At 45.0% G+C, this 20565-nt stretch overlaps 4 protein-coding genes and 2 pseudogenes across 4 annotated transcripts; 2 read left to right on the top strand and 4 right to left on the bottom strand.

The window, feature by feature from the left end:
- The first annotated feature begins 1079 nt into the window (after positions 1-1079).
- On the top strand, positions 1080-1727 carry LOC136457713 (non-classical arabinogalactan protein 30-like). Its single transcript, XM_066457729.1, has one exon. The coding sequence runs from the start codon at positions 1080-1082 to the stop codon at positions 1725-1727; it is 648 nt and encodes a 215-aa protein (XP_066313826.1).
- Positions 1728-4636: 2909 nt separating this feature from the next.
- Positions 4637-5299, bottom strand: LOC136460253 (receptor-like protein 52; annotated as a pseudogene).
- A 319-nt stretch (positions 5300-5618) lies between these two features.
- LOC136460252 (receptor-like protein 36) lies at positions 5619-6199 on the bottom strand (annotated as a pseudogene).
- Positions 6200-10366: 4167 nt separating this feature from the next.
- On the bottom strand, positions 10367-11980 carry LOC136460251 (receptor like protein 22-like). The gene has a single exon (XM_066460029.1). It carries the CDS (start codon positions 11978-11980, stop codon positions 10367-10369), a length of 1614 nt encoding a protein of 537 aa, XP_066316126.1.
- Positions 11981-13310: 1330 nt separating this feature from the next.
- LOC136460250 (uncharacterized) lies at positions 13311-15442 on the top strand. Its single transcript, XM_066460028.1, has 2 exons — positions 13311-13344; positions 14808-15442. Exons 1-2 carry the CDS (start codon positions 13311-13313, stop codon positions 15440-15442), a joined length of 669 nt encoding a protein of 222 aa, XP_066316125.1.
- Positions 15443-19614: 4172 nt separating this feature from the next.
- LOC136460249 (receptor-like protein 7) lies at positions 19615-20445 on the bottom strand. Its single transcript, XM_066460027.1, has one exon. It carries the CDS (start codon positions 20443-20445, stop codon positions 19615-19617), a length of 831 nt encoding a protein of 276 aa, XP_066316124.1.
- Positions 20446-20565: the final 120 nt, after the last annotated feature.

Below are 20565 nucleotides of genomic sequence, written 5' to 3'. Positions count from 1 at the left end.
GTAGAGGGAGTACAACCTATGAGGCCGATTTCTTGATTGTTTGCTCTAATAGTGGTAATTTTTAATTAAATTTTAGTTTTTTTAGAAAACCGTCACATAACACTTTTTTTTAATTACACTTTATTGATTTTAAAATAATAGCTACATTATCCAACAATATATAGCTAGTTTTACAATAAAGCTCGGTGGTTATTCAACTTACTTAGGTATCGTTCGTTTCTTACGGAACCGCCCGGAACGAGACCCAATCCGCCCAGATCAGAACGACCTGGAACAAAAACCCGCCCAACAAAGATTGCCGTTCGGTTAAGCTTGGCCTGGAATAGAATCCGAACCGTCTTAGACATTCTATGTGATCTACGGCCAGGTTTGCTTCCCTGTCTCTTGACATCCGGAACCAAATCACCTGGATCTCACTTGTTCCCCTCCTAGAACCGTTCCTGCTGCAGTTTCATTCCTAAGAAAACGAACGAGGCCTTAGAGACGGCTGAATACCCCGATGGAGGGTGGACCTCAATATCCAAAGTTTAGCCTACATGCTGAGCTTCGCCATTGGGCAATAAACGAGCTCCTTATATCAAAAGAAGAAGAGAAGAAGAAGAAAATTAAAAGCCCTTGCAATTCGCATATACGTAGTTCTCACCGGATGTTCGTTAGATAAGCGTGGCCTCAACACACACGGGTCGCACAATCTCTGAAAATACTATACGGATCTCGTCTCATCATTACACGCCGGCAAAGAATGTTCTTTGTGTCTGAACTCTTTTGTATGGACCAATCATTATCACTACAGTACTCGTTTCAACGTGACGAAATCCCCTGAGCCATGGATCGAAACAAAACAAACTGGCCTTCACGTAGCGCAATGCCGACAAGGGCACAAGGCGATCACGACTCGTCCCCCACGCCCTACATGGCCGCACGTCTGCGCCATTTTTTTTAACACGCTGACGGCTGACCCTCACCCTGTCACGTGTATATAAACCGTGCTCCTCCCGCCATTTCCACACAACCAGAGCTCAAGCCGTCTCCATCGATCTCCTCCTCCGAGCGATCGACACGCTCCCCGCCAAGCAGCGATGGCGGCATTCCTCCCCATCGCCGTCCTCCTGTCCCTCCTCGTCACCGGCGCCACGGCCGGCGGCTACGGCAGTCAGACACCTAGCCCCTCGACACCGGCGCCCTACACCCCGACGCCCGCCACGCCAGCGCCGACGCCGACGCCCGCGCCCTACACCCCGCAGCCCGCCACGCCCAAGCCGGCGCCGGCCGCGCACGGCTACGACGACAAGAAGCTGGTGGTGGTGCGTGTGGAGGGCCTGGTGGTGTGCCAGAGCTGCGCGAAGCGGGGCTCGCAGAGCCTGGACGGCGCGGCGCCGCTGCCAGGGGCCAATGTGACCGTCACCTGCCGCGACAGGAAGAACCGCGTCATGGCGTACCGGCGGCGCGTCGCCGACGACAACGGCTACTTCCACGCCGAGTTCGGCGTCCAGCGCGCCGACGGCTACTTGGACAAGGACCCCCGCGGGGCCTGCTTCGTGCGCCTGCTCTCGTCGCCCGACCCCAAATGCAACATCATCACCAACATCCACGGCGGCTTGGAGGGCGCGCCGCTCCGCGACGAGGGCAAGCAGTGGATCGACGGCCGTGGCTTCAGGAACGTCGTCTACGCCGCCGGCCCGCTCGCGTTCAGGTCGAGGGAGTGCGCGCCCACGCGCCACTACTGAGCGCGGACTGAGTGCACGCGAGAACACTAGTGTGTGCCAGGACCATGATGAGCACACGCGTACGTGCGCTAGTGATCTGAGAGAAGTGATTCATATGTTCCATGCATTTCGAAGGATGATTTCGATTTCCTTTTTCTTTAATATTTCCCCAGTTCTGGACCGGTGTTTAATTTGTTGTTTGCAGTGTGACATTCTCTGTAAGCTAAATTTGCTCTGATGTCTTTAAAGTACGTGAGAAGGCATTTATATTTGTAAACTTCAAGGTTCAAGCCTCCGAATCATGGCTCTCTTTGTATACATCTGATCGTTTACGATATGCTGCCAGATGGTCGTATCTGAACTGTGTTAGTTCTTCTTTGTTTTTCCCTCCTCATAATGAAACACACGTCAACGAATGTGTTCTCGAAAAAAAATGTTCTTCTTTGTTTCTCTGTTAAGAAAGTGATAAAGATGCAGACATGTCTTACAGTTCTCTTTTACAGCCTGAGAATGTTATGCGTTTGACAAATTAACATTCTGATAAAGATTCGCGACTGAAGACCTGCTTGGCACTCCGCTTCCTGATTGGGGTATCAGGTATGTCTTGATATATATCTGATATATTCCTGCGGAGATCAGGTTAGGTAGTTATTTAGCTTCATCAGAAATAATACCCGCGAATCTTGCTCGATTCAATGAAATTGACACTCTCTCAGTCCAAAAAAATCTTTACCTCACGACATAAATTAAACAGTTTTGAACAAATACCTAGCTCTAGATTTCCATGTAAACCACAGTAAAAATGAAAAGGACATTATTAGCGCCTGGACGCCGGCGGCTGCTTGTTTCCGCGCGTAGCGAGCGGGTGGCGCGGACCTCAGCTTGCTCCGAGGCCACTACGCGAGCATCGCGTCGCCCGTCGGCCCACCAGGGGCCACCACCTCCGCGGGCATTTGTGTGCTCGTCGGGTAGGGTTTCACGCTGAGCTCGATCTACCACGGCGAGATGGAGGGAAGGAAAGGAAGGGGAGGGAAATGAGAGGGCGAGGCGCGCCGCGCGAGGTAGAAGCCGAAATCCTGTGGCAAGTCACTGTCCATCAGCTACCGACACCATTGCAACATGTGCAAGACCCGATCTACTTTTGAAACATCCAGATGAAACATTTGCAACATATGTATGAAGACAGATGAAACATTTGAAACATGCGTCTGAAACACTTGCAAAAAACACATGAAATACTTCAAAACCTTTGCAACATGTACGCAATATCCAGATAAAACATTTGCAACATATGCATGAAACACATGCAACTTTCAAATAAACACACTTGCAATATACGTCTAAAAATAGATTAAACATTAGGATAGACGTTTGCAACATAAGTGTACAACTATTGCAACATATGCAACATCCATACGAAACCCATGCAACATACCTCTAAAACAACTAAAACAATCGAAACATATGCTTGCAACACGTGCTTTCATCGCAATGTCACCTTACTGCTTGGACGAATGGAGCTCGTCCTTATGAAGCTCGATGCCACAAAGTGCTCAGAGGTCGTCGATGCGGAGCTCGTCTGTGGCACGGACCTCGGTAGTGGCCGCGACAGGCGAATGGGGCGCAGCCGCGACGGGAGGTGCGAGCTCGGACGCGGGCGGGGGCAACGCAGGTAGAGTCCGTCTCGCAAGCGGGGGCGGCGTGGGCGAGCGGAGTCTGTCCCGCGATGACGGGTGGCGTCAGCGAACGACGAAGGCGGAGTCCATCCGAGCGGGGGCGGCGCGGGCGAGCGGAATTGTCCCGCGAGCGGGGTCGCGCAGTGTAGAGCAAGCGTGTGACGTGGGCTGGGTCCGTGAATGAGTGGACGAGGCTCATCCGGACGAGAGTAAAGGGACAGACGCCGGATACAAGCATGATCCAAAAGAAAACGAAGGCTCTGCCCTTGGGAGGGCCGCTCTCCAAAAAAATTAAAAAATAATAATAAATAAATAAAATTGGGGGTATACTCCCTGACTTGTTGGCCCGCAACGCTGCACTGTTCCTCTTTCCTTCCGTTCCGTCGCTCGATTCAGCGGAACAGAAGGGTGAAATTTCCCACTCGAAATGCCTTCCCTCTCCAATGCATGGCTGAATTTTCAGGCGAGTTCATCTCATCGCCGCTACAGATGGCCACGCTTGAGTTTCGGTCTCACCTTTGAATACTTGATTGGTTTCGAGTGATATAGGGTTCAGCGAGGGCATTTGCGGTTGAGTTGAGATGATGGCCCTGTTCGTTTGAGCTTATCAGCCAGAATCAGCCATACTTTTCAGTCATAGAAACAGTGTTTTTCTCTCACAATAAATCAGCCCTACAAATCAGCCGCAACAGCAATAAGTCCTGCCGAACAGGGCCGATGACGCCGTGGATTACCGCGTGCGCGTCGTCGGTCGGCTCTCCTAGACATGGAAGCCGCCGGTGCGCGCGGCCTGGCGGAGTCGCGAGCACACTCTTCAGAAGCCCAGGTTCGGACAGACACTGCTCCCCACCCCCACCCAAGAGGTCATTGTTTTATGGACTTCTGCCGAAATTTGATTCTCATTTCTTTACAGTTGGAATAAATTGGATCTAGAATTTCAGATGGTTGCAGTCAAGTACAGTTCTGAGTTTTGTTCCAAGTTTTTTTTTTCTTACAGTATTAGTTATGGCTTGTATGTTGGGAGAAATGAAGATAGCAAAACAATATTGTCACTTTTTTGAGGATATAATGTAATGAAAATGAACTAAAAAACTGCAACCTTATGAGAACAAAATGGTTTTAATCTGTCTTGTCTGACGACTATAAGGATAAAATACTTCATATCTGCCTCTCCTTTTATGGAAAATATAATGCCATACATGTAATTCGCATAACCATATCACATACGAATACAGAAATTGCCAACCCATCCTTCTATGTGCCAAAAGCGTCTGAACATGATTGCCAATGTGAAACCCACTTCAAACCCCAAACCAGAAAAGGTAAGCAAGAGGATGGCCTCAAGTTCAACCAAGAAAGAGAAGTTAGGGAAGTTAGGTGCTGTGGGATTTTCCCCGAGAGATTGTTCCATGAGAGATCCATTGATTCTAGCCGAGTCAGGTTACCTAGCTATGATGGAATTTGCCCCATGAAGTTGTTGTATGACATGTTAAGCCCATGTAGTGAAACCAGACTCCCAATTGACTCTGGAATGTGACCGACAAATGAGTTATTTGATAAATCAATTACTTTGAAACTGGTAAGGATTTTAGTGAAAATAAGATCTGACCCTTTCTATGTAATAGTGATATCATCTCGATAGAATCCTACTTCCACGTTTATCTGATGTCCAACAACTTGTCCATCATCGTTACCATTCTCCATTGATTCCAGTTCATTAAACCATTCTTTGGGCAGGTTTCCAGAGAACTGGTTGGAGGCCAAATCAAGTATTTGCAGATTTGAGAAGCAGTTCGAAATTTGGTCATTGTCTTGAAGATCTGTAGTCAGGCCAGAGAATTGGTTGGATCTTAAAACAAGAACTTGAAAAGCAAAGCAACAGCTTCGAAACCCCTTCTTCATGGAGATCTTCATCATTGCCTCCTAGCATATTTGGAAGCAGAGAAATAACTTCATCTTCAACAGAGGACGCCCCTCCTTTATCTCTTGGAAAACCTCCTTTTATGAGGAAGCCATACTTGAAGCTTTTAGACTTTGTGAAGAAAAATGACACGCTTTTCTCCTCTGTTTAGACTCCCTCTCCTAGTTTTTTATGCTTCTGTGGAGTGCAGTTTCTCCTGCCCTCTTGCTGACTGTGTGGTTTATTTCTTTTAGCCTCTCTTTGGACAGTTTTTCCTTTTTCCAAAAGTAATAAAAAAACTCTTACAGTGGGGGCCTCCCCTGCTGTATTTTCGGGTCAAAAAAAAAGAACTTGAAGTTTAGGAAGTATTCCCAGCCAGGATGGAAATGAATCAGCAATCTGATTGTCACTAATATCGAGCAATCCTAAGTCTCGACAGTTAGATAGTGATCTAGGCAGTTTCCCTGAAATGTAGTTGTGGCTCTAGTCTATTGTCTCAAGCATACATCCTTCTCTGATGCCATCATGCAGTACCCCGTGGACTTGGTCACCTCTTAATTTCATTACTCTCAAGTAGTCAAGTTACATTGAGCTAAGCATGATGGGATCACTCCACTAAAGTAGTTATAAGATAAGTCGAGGATTTGGAGTTCACTTGCCTTGCAAATTGGAGTGGGTATGTGGCCTCTTATTTTGTTACTGGACAAATCAAGATATGATGTTTTCCCAAGATATCTACCAACGTTGGGTAGGATGGAATTGAAGTAATTATTTGAGTAATCCAAGATGATATCTGTGCGTCCAGACCTTATGGTTGGTATTAGCACGTCTCCTTCAAGTCTATTGTAGCTTAGATCCAGAACATATATAGATCCCATTGGAACAAGAGAGGGAGATTTCTCCAAACTGGTAAACATGCTGTGAGAGAGATCTGAACCTAAAGGAGATAGGCCTCAATGGCCGTCGTTTCACTTGGAGCAACGAGCAGGACAATCCGACACTGACAAGAATTGACAGATTTTTCTGCATCCCGGATTGGGAGTTAACCTTCCCGACATGTTTTCTCCACTCCTTGCCTTCTCTCATGTCCGATCACACCCCTCTACTTTTGCAGGGAGAGCTTGAGCACTGCCACAACAGCACTTTCCGCTTCGAAAACTTCTGGGTCAAGGTGGACGGCTTCAGGGACTTGGTTCAGCAAGTCTGGTGCAAACCTGTCGACTCTATGCTACCCATCAAACGGTTGCATATAAAATTAGTACGAGTGGCAAAAGGCCTTAAGCGGTGGCGGAAGGAGAAGATTGGGGACACTCGGTTGCAGCTGGCCATCGTCAAAGAGGTGCTACTACAGCTCGAGGCAGCGTAGGAAGTCAGAACACTCACACAGCAGGAGCTCGACCTACGCCATCGGCTAAAAATCAGAAGCTCCGAATTAGCGGCCATTGAAAAATCAAGAATTAGACAGCGGGCAAGGCTCACATACATCCGCAGTGGAGACGCAAACACAAAATTCTTTCATATTCGGGCTAGCACAAGAATGAGGAAGAATTATATCCATAGCCCGCACACAGATGGGAGGGTGGTGACTACACACAATGACAAAGAAAAAATCATTGCGAACTATTTTTCGAGACACCTAGGCTCCCATGAATCGAGGTCAACGACGTTTAGCTGGTCGGCGCTTGGATATGTCCCAAGGGACCTGTCAGCACTTGAGGCCCCGTTCACGCAAGATGAGATCAAAGATACAATAAACTCAATGCTGTGTGACAAGGCGCTGGGTCCAGATGGTTTCATAGACGCCTTCTTCAAAGCCTATTGGGACATTATCAAGGATGATGTCACTATCGCAGTGAACAGTCTGTACAGGCTGAACTCCCAAGGTTTTGAACTCCAAAATTCAGCAAACATCATCCTACTCTCAAAGAAAATGGATGCCTTGAGAGTTACAGACTTCCGCCCGATCAGCCTCATTCACATCATAGCGAAGATTTTTGCCAAACTACTTGCAAACAGGCTGGCGCCACTGCTTGACTCCTTAGGCTCGAAGTGCCAAAGCGCCTTCATTAAAAGGAGGAGCATCCACGACAACTTTCTATATGTTCAGAACACAGTGCGGACAATGCAAAAGATGAAGCTACCTGCACTGTTCCTCAAACTTGACATACACAAGGCTTTTGACACGGTCAGCTGGAGCTACCTCCGCAAGGTATTGCAGGCCTTAGGTTTCGGACCACGCTGGCGGGAGTGGGTTTCGATCCTTTTCCGCACGACATCATCGAGAGCGCTGCTAAATGGACAGCAGGGTCCAGCTTTCAGCCACAGGAGAGGGGTTCGGCAGGGTGACACTTTATCCCCATGCTATTTATACTCGCTATGGACCCCTTCAACGCCCGCTAGACATGGCAACACAGCAAGGCGTTCTTACTGCTCTTCCTCTACCTACGGCCAAGTGGAGAACCTCCATGTATGTTGATGATGCGGCTATATTCACTAACCCGATCAAGGACGACTTGGACTCCATCACGACGATCCTCTAGGAATTCGGCAGGGTCTCCGGCTTACACATAAACCTACAAAAGAGCTCAGTCCATCTAATCAGATGCTAGGACATTGATCTAGACCATGTGTTAGCCTCATTTGCAGGGACAAGAGAATCCTTCCCGTGCTGCTACTTAGGATTGCAACTCCACACGAGATCCCTGCAAAAGGTCCATGTGCAACATCTCATCGAACGCATTGGGCAGAGACTACCCGGTTGGGAAGGTAGATTGCTCAACAGAGTGGGTAGACTTACTTTGGTCACATCAGTGCTATCTTCAATGCCTACCTATCACCTCACTGTATTCCCACTGGCGGTATGGGCAAGAAAGAAAATTGACAAACTTAGAAGATCTTTTCTTTGGAAAGGGGAGGAGAACGCTAATGGAGGACATTGCCTGGTAAATTGGCCGACAGGTCTGCAGACCAAAGGAATTTGGGGGGGGGGTTGGGGGTGCCAGATTTGGAAAGATTTGGAACAGCCTTGCGCCTACGTTGGTTGTGGCATGGCAGGAGTGGGTTCATGACTCAAAACCTTGGGCGGGGATGGAATTGTTGTGCAATGACCAAGACCGACTGCTCTTCAACGCCTCAACCACGGTAACAATTGGGAATGGTAACAAGGCACATTTCTGGCACCATAATTGACTAGAGGGTGAAGCTCCAAGATACCTAGCGCCCCACCTTTTCGAGATAGTGCGCCGTAAGAACAGGACGGTTCACCAGGAGCTACAAAATGGTAACTGGATCCGATCCCTCAGGACACGAATCACAATATCCGTGCAGATACATGAATTTGTGGCTCTTTGGATCAGGATCCAGGATGTGCAGCTGACGCCCGAAGTGCAAGACTCCATAGTTTGGAGATGGACAGCTGACGGAAACTACTCCACACGTTCAGCGTACAGGATACAGTTCCGAGGTTTCAATCGCAAGTTCCAGGCTGATCTCATTTGTAGAGCATGGGTGGAAAATAAATGCAAAGTACATGCCTGGATACTAATACATGATAAAATCCTCACAGCCGACAACCTGCAAAAGAGAGGGTGGACACATCAAGAGCATTGTGTCTTGTGTAATGGACCTTTGGAGACAGGGCTGCATCTATCTCTGCTATGCCCCTTTGCTAGAGCCGTCTGGAGCCAGGTGTTATCCTAGGAAAATTTTGATGTGCAGCTGCCCCAACAAGATCCCCAGTGTCTCGCCAATTGGTGGGAGGATGCGGTGACCAAGGTGCCAAAACAAGAATGCACAACATTCAATGGAGTGTTTATTTACATTGTGTGGAACCCGTGGAAGGAAAGGAACAGGAGGATTTTTGAAAATGAGCACAAAACGTCGGCACAAGTCGCCTCATTGACCAAGGAAAATATTGTTCAAAGGCGTAGGGCCATGTGTATTGCAGGGTAAAACAACAAGTGTGTGAGCGGTGCCTATTTGTGTTTGGTCCTACGACCGGTGTGTTTGGCACCATGGGTGCTCGTGTACATAAACCATTTTTTCTTCTTAATTTAGCGACAGAGCTCCTTCCTTTACTTTCAAAAAAAGAGATTCAAATAGCTAATGTGACCATTCCAGTTCTCCCATACCCAACTTGGTATAACACCGTTGATCTGATTCCTTGAGAGGTCTAGTTCCGTAATCTAATTCAGATATCTCAGCACATTGGAAGTTTTGTAAGGTTGCATGAAGCAAGCATCAAACTTTGAATGGGAGGTGGCGAATGAAACAGAGAATCACCTTCTTCATCTATCAAAGATAGCATGTTATTGCGATGCGGTGGCCTCTCGTCACTGATTCTGTCGACCAGGTGTTTGAGGAAATGTGCCCACGCGGATGCACAGCATACTATGTTTAGGACAAATGCATGACAGCGAAGGCCTTCTTAGCTCACTTTCCACTACTACTACTATTATTATTTACGTGCAATGTGTCAAATCTCAATTTGCTTTGTCTTTTGACTTCCATTTCAATAACAAAGTCTCATTTTGCTTGAAAAATGATGAACAGAAATGAACAATATCCCAGTCTCCAAGTGACCACAATGCTTAATGGATTTTGGCTAGTGTAAAATTTTAGTTGGCTTGTACAATTGTTACCGACAATAATCATTAAATGCAAAACCAACCTTCAGTGTTGGACTCTTCCACCAATTCTGAAGTCTCCCAGAATAGACTTAAAACTTAAGAGCATTTAAGACAGATGACTTTCCAAAGTTGTAGCACTTGGAATTTTTCTCTCGTCACACATTTTTCTCCTCGAATCTCATCACACATGAGAGCTAATTATCTCAGAAATACAAGTTCATTACGAAGTTCACACTAGCATTTCTAGGTAAGGACTAAAGGAGTACATAACGAAGCAGTAAACATAAGCTGCGTTATTTTAGAAGTCAAACAAAATCAAATCAGTGACGAGGACACCATATATCCTAGTGAAATAACAACAAATTGTGGCGGTTCAGGTAATGATGGCAGCTTCTTCCTAGTGCAATACCGTGGGGCGGTCTTTCCTCACAAACTGAGTTTTTTGTTCTAAAGAAATTAGATCCCATGGCACCACCTACTGAGTACAACGGACACTCCTTTTACATGACAAACCTTTTGGCATATGATTGCCAATGCAAAGCCCACTCCAAACCCCAAGCCAGAAAATATGAACAGTAGGGCAACACCAACTTTGTCTTCCCACCAACTGCTACCTTCTGAAGAAGCAGCTGAGCTTGGAGTATCACATTGTTTGGACAGTGGCCTTCCACAGAGGCCCACATTGCCTTCAAATGAGCTGCTGGAAAATGAGAAGAATTGGTTGCTCTGTGGTACTCTTCCAGTTAAATTGTTGTATGAAAGATTGAGCCAAGCGAGGAAAGTTAGAGAAGTTAACTCTTGTGGGATTTCCCCTGAGAGCTGGTTCCAGGAGAGATCTAATGATTCAAGCTGAGCCAAGTCACCAAGCTGTCGTGGAATTTCTCCCATGAAAGCATTATGTGACATGTTAAGTTCATGAAGTGCTACAAGCCTCCCTATTGATCCAGGAATGACACCAGCAAATGAGTTGTTTGATAAATCAATTGCGTTGAAGGTAGTCAGCATTTTATTGAATGTGATATCCAACCCTTTATATGTAATTGTGATGACATCATGGTAGATAAAACCTTGCGAAAAGTTTGTTTGGTGCCCTAGAACCTGTCCATTGTTGACACTTGCCATCATTGATTTCAGTTTACCAAACCATTCTGAGTGCAAGTTGCCAGAGAAAGTGTTACCTGCCAAATCAAGTATTTGCAAACTTGAGAAGAAATCCCTTATTTGATCACCATTTTGAAGCCCCCCTATTGTGCCATAGAATTGGTTGGATCTCAGTACAAGAACTCGAAGCTTAGGAAGACTCCCCAACCAAGAAGGGAATAAATCGAGGATTTGGTTATTGCTAACATCAAGGAGCACTAGGCTTTTGCAGTTTGATATCGACCTTGGGAGTCCCCCCTCAATTTGGTTGCCATTCAAATCTATTGTCTCAAACATACACCCTTCCTTAATTTTTTGAGGCAACATCCCGTGGAACTTATTCTCCCTCAACTTCAGTACACTCAAGCTTCCACCTTCGAGTAGACAATACGGGACCAAACCACTAAAGTTGTTATAAGATAAGTCCAGGATCTGGAGTTCTCTCATGCCACAAATGGAAGTTAGCACATGGCCATGTAGTCTATTTTTGGACAAATTAATATAGACAACATTGTTAAGATACCTACCAAAGTTAGGAAGAATGGAAGAGAATCCATTATTTGAGTAATCTAAGGCAACTACACCATAAGGCAAGGATATGACTGGTATGGGTATATCTCCTTGAAGCCTATTGAAACTAAGATTGAGAAAATTTAGATGTGTCATTGGAATGAGTGAGGACTTTTCAAGGCTAGTAAATGCATTGTTCGAGAGGTCCAACTTTCCAAGAGTGTCCTTCCAAACCACCCATATCCATCCTGGTATACTCTTGCCAATCTGATTACTTGAAAGGTCTAATTCAAGAATGATATCTAGATATCTCAAAACCCTTGGGAGTTTTGTGAGGTTGCAAGATGCTAGGCCAAGGTGCTGAATGTTAGGGAGGACAGGAGGCAGAGCACCATCTTCTGCATCAATCACTGATAGCATATTGTTAGAGAAACCAAGAAAATAAAGATTGCTTAGTTTCCAGAAAGGGTTAAGTTCCACTGTGCCTATCAAGTGATTTGACTCAAGGTTGAGATATTTGAGACTTGGAAGTTGGGAAAATGATGGTGGCACTGGACCACTAAGTTGATTATTGCTTAAATCAATCTCAGATATAGATGAGGACAAAGGAGCAGGAATGTCTTCTAGATGACCAGAAAGCTGATTTGAGTCTAGGTACCAGGTTGCTCGGTAGATATCAGAGTAATCCAGGAATAGAACACTAGAAATTAGTAAAGAAAGTTATGCATTACCTGCAAGGTACAAAGGGTCTCATGCTAACGTACAGAAGATCTGATTCCCTGCACATAGAGGGGTATATAGATTCTGATTATGCGGGAGATGAAAGAAAGTCAATGTCAGGATACATATTCACTCTCGCAGGAGGAGCTATATCATGGAAAAGCTCAAAGCAAACCGTCACTACATCGTCCACAATGTATGCCGAGTTTATAGCATGTTATGAGGCCACAGGGTAGGTGAATTGGCTAAAGAAATTCATGTCTGGGTTGAAAGTGGTAGACAACATACATAAACCACTCAAATTATACTGCGATAATAATCCAACAGTATGTTATGCTCACAACAATAAGTCAAGTGGTGCTGCCAAACATATTAACATAAAGTATTATGTTGTGAAAGACAAAGTCCGGGATCATATAATTAGTCTTGAGCATATAAGAACAGAAAAGATGCTCGTAGATCCGCTTTCAAAAGACTTACCACCCAGTGTGTTCAGAGAACACGTAGCCGTAATGGGTTTAAGGGAAAGCCTATGATTCCTGGACAATAAAGGCATAATTAAGAATCTGTTTCAAAATAGAGAGGTGCATTGTAGCTATTTAATCTAATGGCAAGAGATCGTGACGATAAGGCACGCTCTATGCACTGATCTGTGATGGAATGGGAACAAGAGAAAGTAAGTAAGTTAAGTTTAAGTTATAAGTGAGATCAAGGGGGAGAATGTTAGTTGATCTCCACCAATTGGCCCAACGGCTAATTGGGCCTTTGGATCTACGCCTTGATTGGGGGTGTCCAACCCTAATATGGTTGGTGGGTCCCTATCGCACAGTGCTATAAATAGGAGGTGGGGGCCGGGGCGCCGAGCACAAGGTTCGCCTGAGCCGCCTAGAACCTCACCTATAGTCCTAAACCCTAACCGATCACAGAGGGGGCGTTGCCAGCGACGGGAAGCATCGCCACCGGCCAACGCCGCCATTGCACTGCCGTCCTTCGACACAGCACCGCCACAGGAACTTCACCAAGCACTGCGATGGCGAGCCCATCTTCCTCCAAGGTGGCCGATGGTTTGCACCCCCTTCACCCCTCTTTCTCACTCTATTTATTAATCCAGTACTAGTAGATGCTTCTAGGACTCATGATTTATTCCAAGTACAAGTAGACATGCTAGATTTATGCATTGAGATCCTGCTTTAACTCTATCAATGGTATCAGAGCCTAACTAGGTGTAGATCTAGCCTATCGGATAAGAAAACCGAGTAGCAACTAGAAGGAGGTGATAGATTTGTTTTCGGATCTAAACAGAGAGTCACCGAACCCTAACCCTAACCAGGTGGAGCATAGAGAAGAGAAAGGGGTATCGGCACGCGAAGCCGAACCCTAACCCATGAATCATACTCGGGGAAGAAGCACAGTGAGCGAAACCCTAACCCTAATCAAACCCTAATCCCCAAATCGGACAAATCCAAGAAGAACGAAGCAAGATCCAGGCGGAGAAGAAGAAGGGGAAAGGGGGAAGAGGCCTACCTCGCCGTGCACCGCGCTGCCACCTCGTCAGCGCACGAGAAGAAGGCCGAGCGGGGCAGCTACTCATCGGTCTTGTGCGAGCTCCAGCCAAGGGCACCGCCTCTAGTCCACTCGACAGTGGCGCGCTCACCCGCATGGGAGCACGTGCACCGGCGAAGGGGCCGGCAACGGCGCCATGCTCTCTCCCTTCGCTCGGTCGCTACCGCTGCTTGTTGCACTGAGAGCTGCTGCGCTGAGAGAGAGAAAGGGAAGACTCGAAATGAATTAGGGTTTGGGGGCGCCGGCCAGTCGGGGGGCTTTTGATCAACCGAAATCGTCGCTTGGCCGTCGGATCTGGATGAACGGACGAGAGCGACTAGACTGAAATTGGCCCAGGCCGGCGAGCGCGGCGACCGACTTTTCTAGCCCAGGCCTAGGTTGCGGCCTGGGCATGGGGGAGGTGCCGCGAGCGTGCACAGGGGCTGCTGCTGCAGGTGGGGCCGTGCACTGTTGCTGCTGGGCCGATTACTGTTGCTGCTGGGCCAGGCCAGAATGAACAGTAAATAAAGTTTGAAGTTTATTTAATTTTCAGAAGCAGATTTCGATGAATTTTGTCTAATTTAATATCTCTATTAAAATTTGAACCAACGGGATAATTTTTCAGAGAATAGTTGAGAAAAGTTCAATGCTTCTGAAAAATAGATAATGAATTTTTTATGTTTCCGCTGCAATATTAAAGTTAATAATCTTCTAATTAAATTCGAACCAACGGAAGAATTTAATTTGAAGAGTAGTCAATTTTAATCAGTAAATTATAATATTGTTATTTTTCTGACCAACGTTGATAATAACAATGTTATAATGTTTATTCATAAGTTTTCCATGCATTAATTCTATTTCTGCCCAACGGTGATGTAGAATTAGTGTATAAGAGTATTGTATATTTTAATTGTGACCAACATTAAATTAAAGAATGCAATTATAATGTCATAATTTTCTCACTATATCTGACGGTGTTTTTCAGGACTCAACCCAATGGCATTCATCTCGCACATACCACCTCTAGAAGGGGGTAATTACAGAGTATGGCGAGAGAAGTATGAGCTCACACTTGCACTGTCTGAGAATGACTTAGCGCTCACCTCTCCATGTCCTACTGAGCCAGTGGACCCGGTGAGGGAAGAAAACGAGTCTGATGCTGATTTCACTACTCGACAGCGAGATCATGTAGAAGTGTGCATGAAGTATGATCTTGAGCGCAAGAAATGGGACATATTAAACCGCAAGTGCTTGATGGTGGCTATAAGGGGGTCTATCCTAGACTGTGATACTGCCACAGAGTACCTAAAGAAGATGGAGAGTCAATTCACTGGCTCTTCAAAGGCTTATACTAGTACATTGATCAAGAAATTGTTTAATGAAAAATATACTGGTGGCGGTATCAGAGAGCACATTTTGAAGATAAGCAACACGGCTTCGAAGCTAAAGCCAATAGATTTGGGACTTAAGGATGAGTTCTTGATTCATTTGGTTTTTGCTTCCTTGCCAAAGGAATATAAAACCTTTGTTGTTAACTACAACATGCAGCCCGACAAGTGGAACATAGAAAAGCTCATCGCAATGTGTGTTCAAGAAGAGAAAAGGCTGAAGTCCTTATAGGGTGACTCTGCTAACCTTATCAAGGATAAGAAAAAGAACTTCAATAAGAATGTTAAACCTCAAAGGAAAGCTCCTCAGACTGAGCACCATCAGAAGAACAACAACACTCAAGTTGAAAAGGATCAGTGCAAATGGTGCAAGAAGCATGGACACTACCAGAGGGACTGTCTATACTTCCTGAAGAACCTGCTGAAGAGAAGTGAGGATTTCATTACATTCATATATGAATCCCTGTATTTAAGTTATGCAAAATCTACTTCGTGGATTGATTCAGGTGCAACTATTCATGTTGCAAATTCATTACAGGGATTCGTACGAGGAGGACCCTGTAAAGAGGAGAAAGAAGAATTAAAGTAGCAAATGGAGTTGAAGCTCAAGTTGAAGCCATTGGAGATCTTTCTCTAGAATTAGTTGATGGTTTTCTACTTAAGCTTTCAGATATTCTATTTGTACCCTCTTTGCGAAGAAACTTAATAAGTGTTTCACGTTTAGATGACGATGGATATGATTGCCATTTGGTAATGACAAATGTCAGATTGTTTATAATAATAAATGTGTTGGTCTTGTCTTCCGACAAGACAAGCTTTATTTATTATCACTTTCTGAGAATATAAATGATGTAAGTACTAAGAATGAGAATGCTTCCTCGTCTATGAATGCAACAACTAAGCGAAAAAGAGTGCATGATGTATCTTTGAAATTATGGCACTGTCGTTTAGGCTATATTTCGAGGGGAAGAATAGAGCGATTGATTAAGAAATCAATTCTTCCGCCTTTAGAATTTTTAGATTTAGAACAATGCATAGATTGCATAAAAGGAAAGTATGTCAAGAAAATAAAGAAAGATGCCAAATGAAGCGCATGAATTTTAGAAATAATCCACATAGATATCTGTGGTCCTTTTCCTGTGAAGAGTGTGGATGGTTATGATTCATTTATAACATTCACAGATGATTATTCTCGTTTTGGCTATATTTATCCAATTAAAGAAAGATCGGAAGTATTGGATAAATTTAAAATATTCAAGGCTGAAATAGAGAATCAGCACAACTTAAAGATTAATGTAGTAAGGTCCGACTGTGGGGGAGAGTACTACGGTCGACACACCCCATATGGCCAAGTTCCTGAACCATTTGCAAGGTTCTTACAGGAAAATGGCATAGTAGCCCAGTATTCTACACTGGGCGAGCCTGAGCAGAATGGAGTAGCTGAAAGACACAACCGTACCCTAATAGATATGGTGAGAAGCATGATAAGTTATTCTACCTTACCGATAAGTTTATGGATGGAGGCGTTAAAAACCGTCATTCATATTCTTAATCGAGTGCCAAGTAAGTCAGTGCCCAAAACACCATATGAGTTGTGGATAGAAAAGGAACCCTCACTAAACTATTTATGTGTGTGGGGTTGTCCAGCTGAGGCAAAAGTATTTAACCCAAACATAGAGAAGCTGGACTCCAAGATAGTCAGCTGTCATTTCATTGGCTATCCAGAAAAGTCAAAAGGTTATCGCTTCTATTGTCCTGACAGACAAACGAAGTTTGTAGAAATAAGACATGCTGTCTCCTTAGAGGATGATATGATCAGGGGGAACATGGTAGCGCATAAAATTAGTTTTGAAGAGAAGCGGATATACGTGCCCACTCCTATGGTTCAGGAACCATTTTTCACGCTACCTGTTGTTGTTGTACAACAGTGCAAGACACTATAGTAACAGCACCTGTTGTTAGTTCTCCTGTGGCAACAATGAATGAGCATGATGAACTTATCCTTCAGGATCCTCAAGAACCTGTTGTCACACATGAGGAAGAGCAACAACAGCCTCATATAGAACAAGCATCATCTAACGAGGCCCCTAGAAGGTCTCAAAGAGTCAGGAGATCAGCCATTCCTGATGATTATGAAGTTTATGAAAGTGAGGAATTTCAAATAGAGGGTGATCCCACCTTATTTGAAGAAGCTATGAGAAGCACTCACTCATCCAAGTGGCTTGAAGCCATGGAAGATGAAATGAAATCAATGAAAACCAATAGAGTTTGGAACTTAGAAATAATTCCTAAAGGAGCCAAGACAGTATGCTATAAATGGGTCTACAAAACTAAACATGACTCCAAAGGAAATATAGAAAGGTTCAAAGCGTGACTTGTGGCAAAAGGTTTCACGCAAAGAGAAGGCATATATTACAATGAGATATTTTCTCCAGTATCATATAAGGATTCTTTTAGAATCATAATGGCGCTTGTAGCACATTACGACTTAGAATTACATCAGATGGATGTAAAGACGACGTTCCTAAACGGGGATTTGGAGGAAAACATTTACATGGCACAACCGAAAGGTTTTGTTGTGGAAGGAAAAGAATGAATGGGATGCCACCTGAAGAAATCCATTTATGGATTAAAGCAAGCTTCAAGATAGTGGTATTTAAAGTTTGATAGTATAATAAGAAAGTTTGGGTTTTAAAAAAATATAGAGGACAATTGCGTTTATGCAAAGTTCAAGAATAGGAAATACATTTTCCTAGTCTTGTATGTGGATGACATCTTGCTCGCTAGCAGTGATGTTAATTTACTACTAGAAATAAAGAAGTTCTTGTCCTCAAAGTTTGATATGAAAGATCTTGGTGAAGCTACGTTCGTCCTAGGAATAGAGATTCACCGAGACAGAGAAAAGATGGTTTTAGGATTATCACAAAAGACATACTTAGAAAAAGTTCTAATGAAATATAGTATGCAAAATTGTAAGTCTTCACCTGCTCCCATAGTCAAGGGCGATAGATATGGAGAATTTCAATGTCCTAGGAACCAATATGAGATCGATCAAATGAAAGCAGTTCCATATAGTTCAACTATCGAAAGTTTACAGTATGCTCAAGTGTGTACTCGCCCTGACTTAGTATTTGTTACCGGGTTGCTTGGTAGATATCAGAGTAATCCAGGAATAGAACACTGGAAATTAGTAAAGAAAGTTTTGCGTTACCTGTAAGGTACGAAGGGTCTCATGCTAACGTACAGAATATCTAATTCCCTGCACATAGAGGGGTATACAGATTCTGATTATGCGGGAGATGAAAGAAAGTCCATGTTAGGATACATATTCACTCTCGCAGGAGGAGCTATATCATGGAAAAGCTCAAAGCAAACCGTCACTACATCGTCCACAATGTATGCCGAGTTTGTAGCATGTTACGAGGCCACATGACATGTGAATTGGCTAATGAAATTCATGTCTGGGTTAAAAGTGGTAGACGACATACATAAACCACTCAAATTATACTGCGATAATAATCCAGCAGTATGTTATGCTCACAACAATAAGTCAAGTGGTGCTGCCAAACACGTTGACATAAAGTATTATGTTGTGAAAGACAAAGTCCGGGATCATATAATTAGTCTTGAGCATATAAGAACAGAAAAGATGCTCGTGGATCCGCTTTCAAAAGGCTTACCACCCAGTGTGTTCAGAGAACACGTAGCCGACATGGGTTTAAAGGAAAAGCCTATGAATCCTGGACAATAAGGGCCTAATTTAGAATCTGTTTCAAAACATAGAGGTGCATTGTAGCTGTTTAATCTAATGGCAAGAGATCGTGACGATGAGGCACGCTCTATGCACTGTGATGGAATGGGAACAAGAGAAAGTAACTAAGTTAAGTTTAAGTTATAAGTGAGATCAAGGGGGAGAATGTTAGTTGATCTCCACCAATTGGCCTGACGACTAATTGGGCCTTTGGATCTGCGCCTTGATTGGGGGCATCCAACCCTAATATGGTTGGTGGGCTCTCATCGCACAGTACCATAAATAGGATGTGGGGGCGGGGCGCCGAGCACGAGGTTCGCCTGAGCCGTCTAGCACCCCACCTACAGTCCTAAACCCTAACCGATCACAGAGGGGGCGCTGCCAGCGACGGGAAGCACCGTCAACGGCCAACGCCGCCACTGCACCGCCGTCCTTTGACACAGCACCGCCACCGGGACTTCACCAAGCACCGCGATGGCGAGCCCGTCTTCCTCTAAGGCAGCCGATGGTTTGGACCCCCTTCACCCTTCTCTTTCTCACTCTATTTATTAATCTAGTACTAGTAGATGCTTCTAGGACTCACGATTTATTCCAAGTGCAAGTAGAAATACTAGATTTATGCATAGAGATCTTACTTTAACTCTATCGGATCCTTATGGGAACTGCCCCTCAAAATCGTTCCCTGACAGGTCCAGAATTGTCAGGAGAGAGAAGTTTGCAAAGAACTCTGGAACCACACCAGTGATTCCAAAGTTGCCCCTGAGGTTAACCATTGTCAGAAACCGGAGTCGCGAGAAAGAGGTAGCAATCGAACCGGACAATCCGCATGACATTAAGCTGAGGATTTGGATCTGGGGAATACAGGGCCATATAGTGCTCGACCAAGTTGGGCCGCTGCTGGAGAGGTCCATCTCATCAAGGTAGAGCTCTCTCAGTCTGCTTAGGTTTGCTATGAAGCTTTGAAAATTGGGCTCACTGAGGTATAAGTTTGGATTACCAGACAAGTCGAGAACAAGAAGCTTGTTCAGACTTGCAATACCAACAGGAATCTGACCAGCAAAATTTGTAAGAGACAGATCGATGCTGACGAGCTCGGAGAGCCGCTCAAACCCAGAAGATGGGAGCTGCGCTCCCCTGAAGTCATTGCCACTAAGGCTAAGGTTTCTGAGCAAGGTGAGGTTGAAGATTGCAGGGTCTAGGCCATTGCTCTGAAGATAATATTGGCCACCGAGGTCGAGCGCGATGACATGACCGGAAGCCATGTCGCAGGTGACACCCTCCCAGTGGCAGCAGTCGGTGTCAGGTTGCCATGACGGGAGGCTGCCTTTGCTGATGAAGGAGCACTTTAGCTGCAGCAGGGAAGACGACTGAGATGCGAGGCATGCCGCAATGGAGCCATTGGCAGTGGCAGTAGGATGGGAGGAGGAAGAGTGTGTGTAGAGGAGGAGGAGCAAGATGAGCAGCTGTTTGTGCGTGGAACTCATCGTGCAAATTTGCGTGCTTCCGACCCCTCTGAATGTACTAGTTAATTAGAGGATGGAGAAGGTGTCAACATATATTGTTACTTTGATTCCTTGTTTCCAAGTCCAAACTCCAAATGCTGT

The sequence above is a fragment of the Miscanthus floridulus genome, chromosome 6, assembly GCF_019320115.1.
Source record: "Miscanthus floridulus cultivar M001 chromosome 6, ASM1932011v1, whole genome shotgun sequence".
NCBI lineage: Eukaryota > Viridiplantae > Streptophyta > Magnoliopsida > Poales > Poaceae > Miscanthus > Miscanthus floridulus.
Note: the sequence above shows the minus strand (reverse complement) of the source record. Positions and strands in the feature narration are given on the sequence as shown.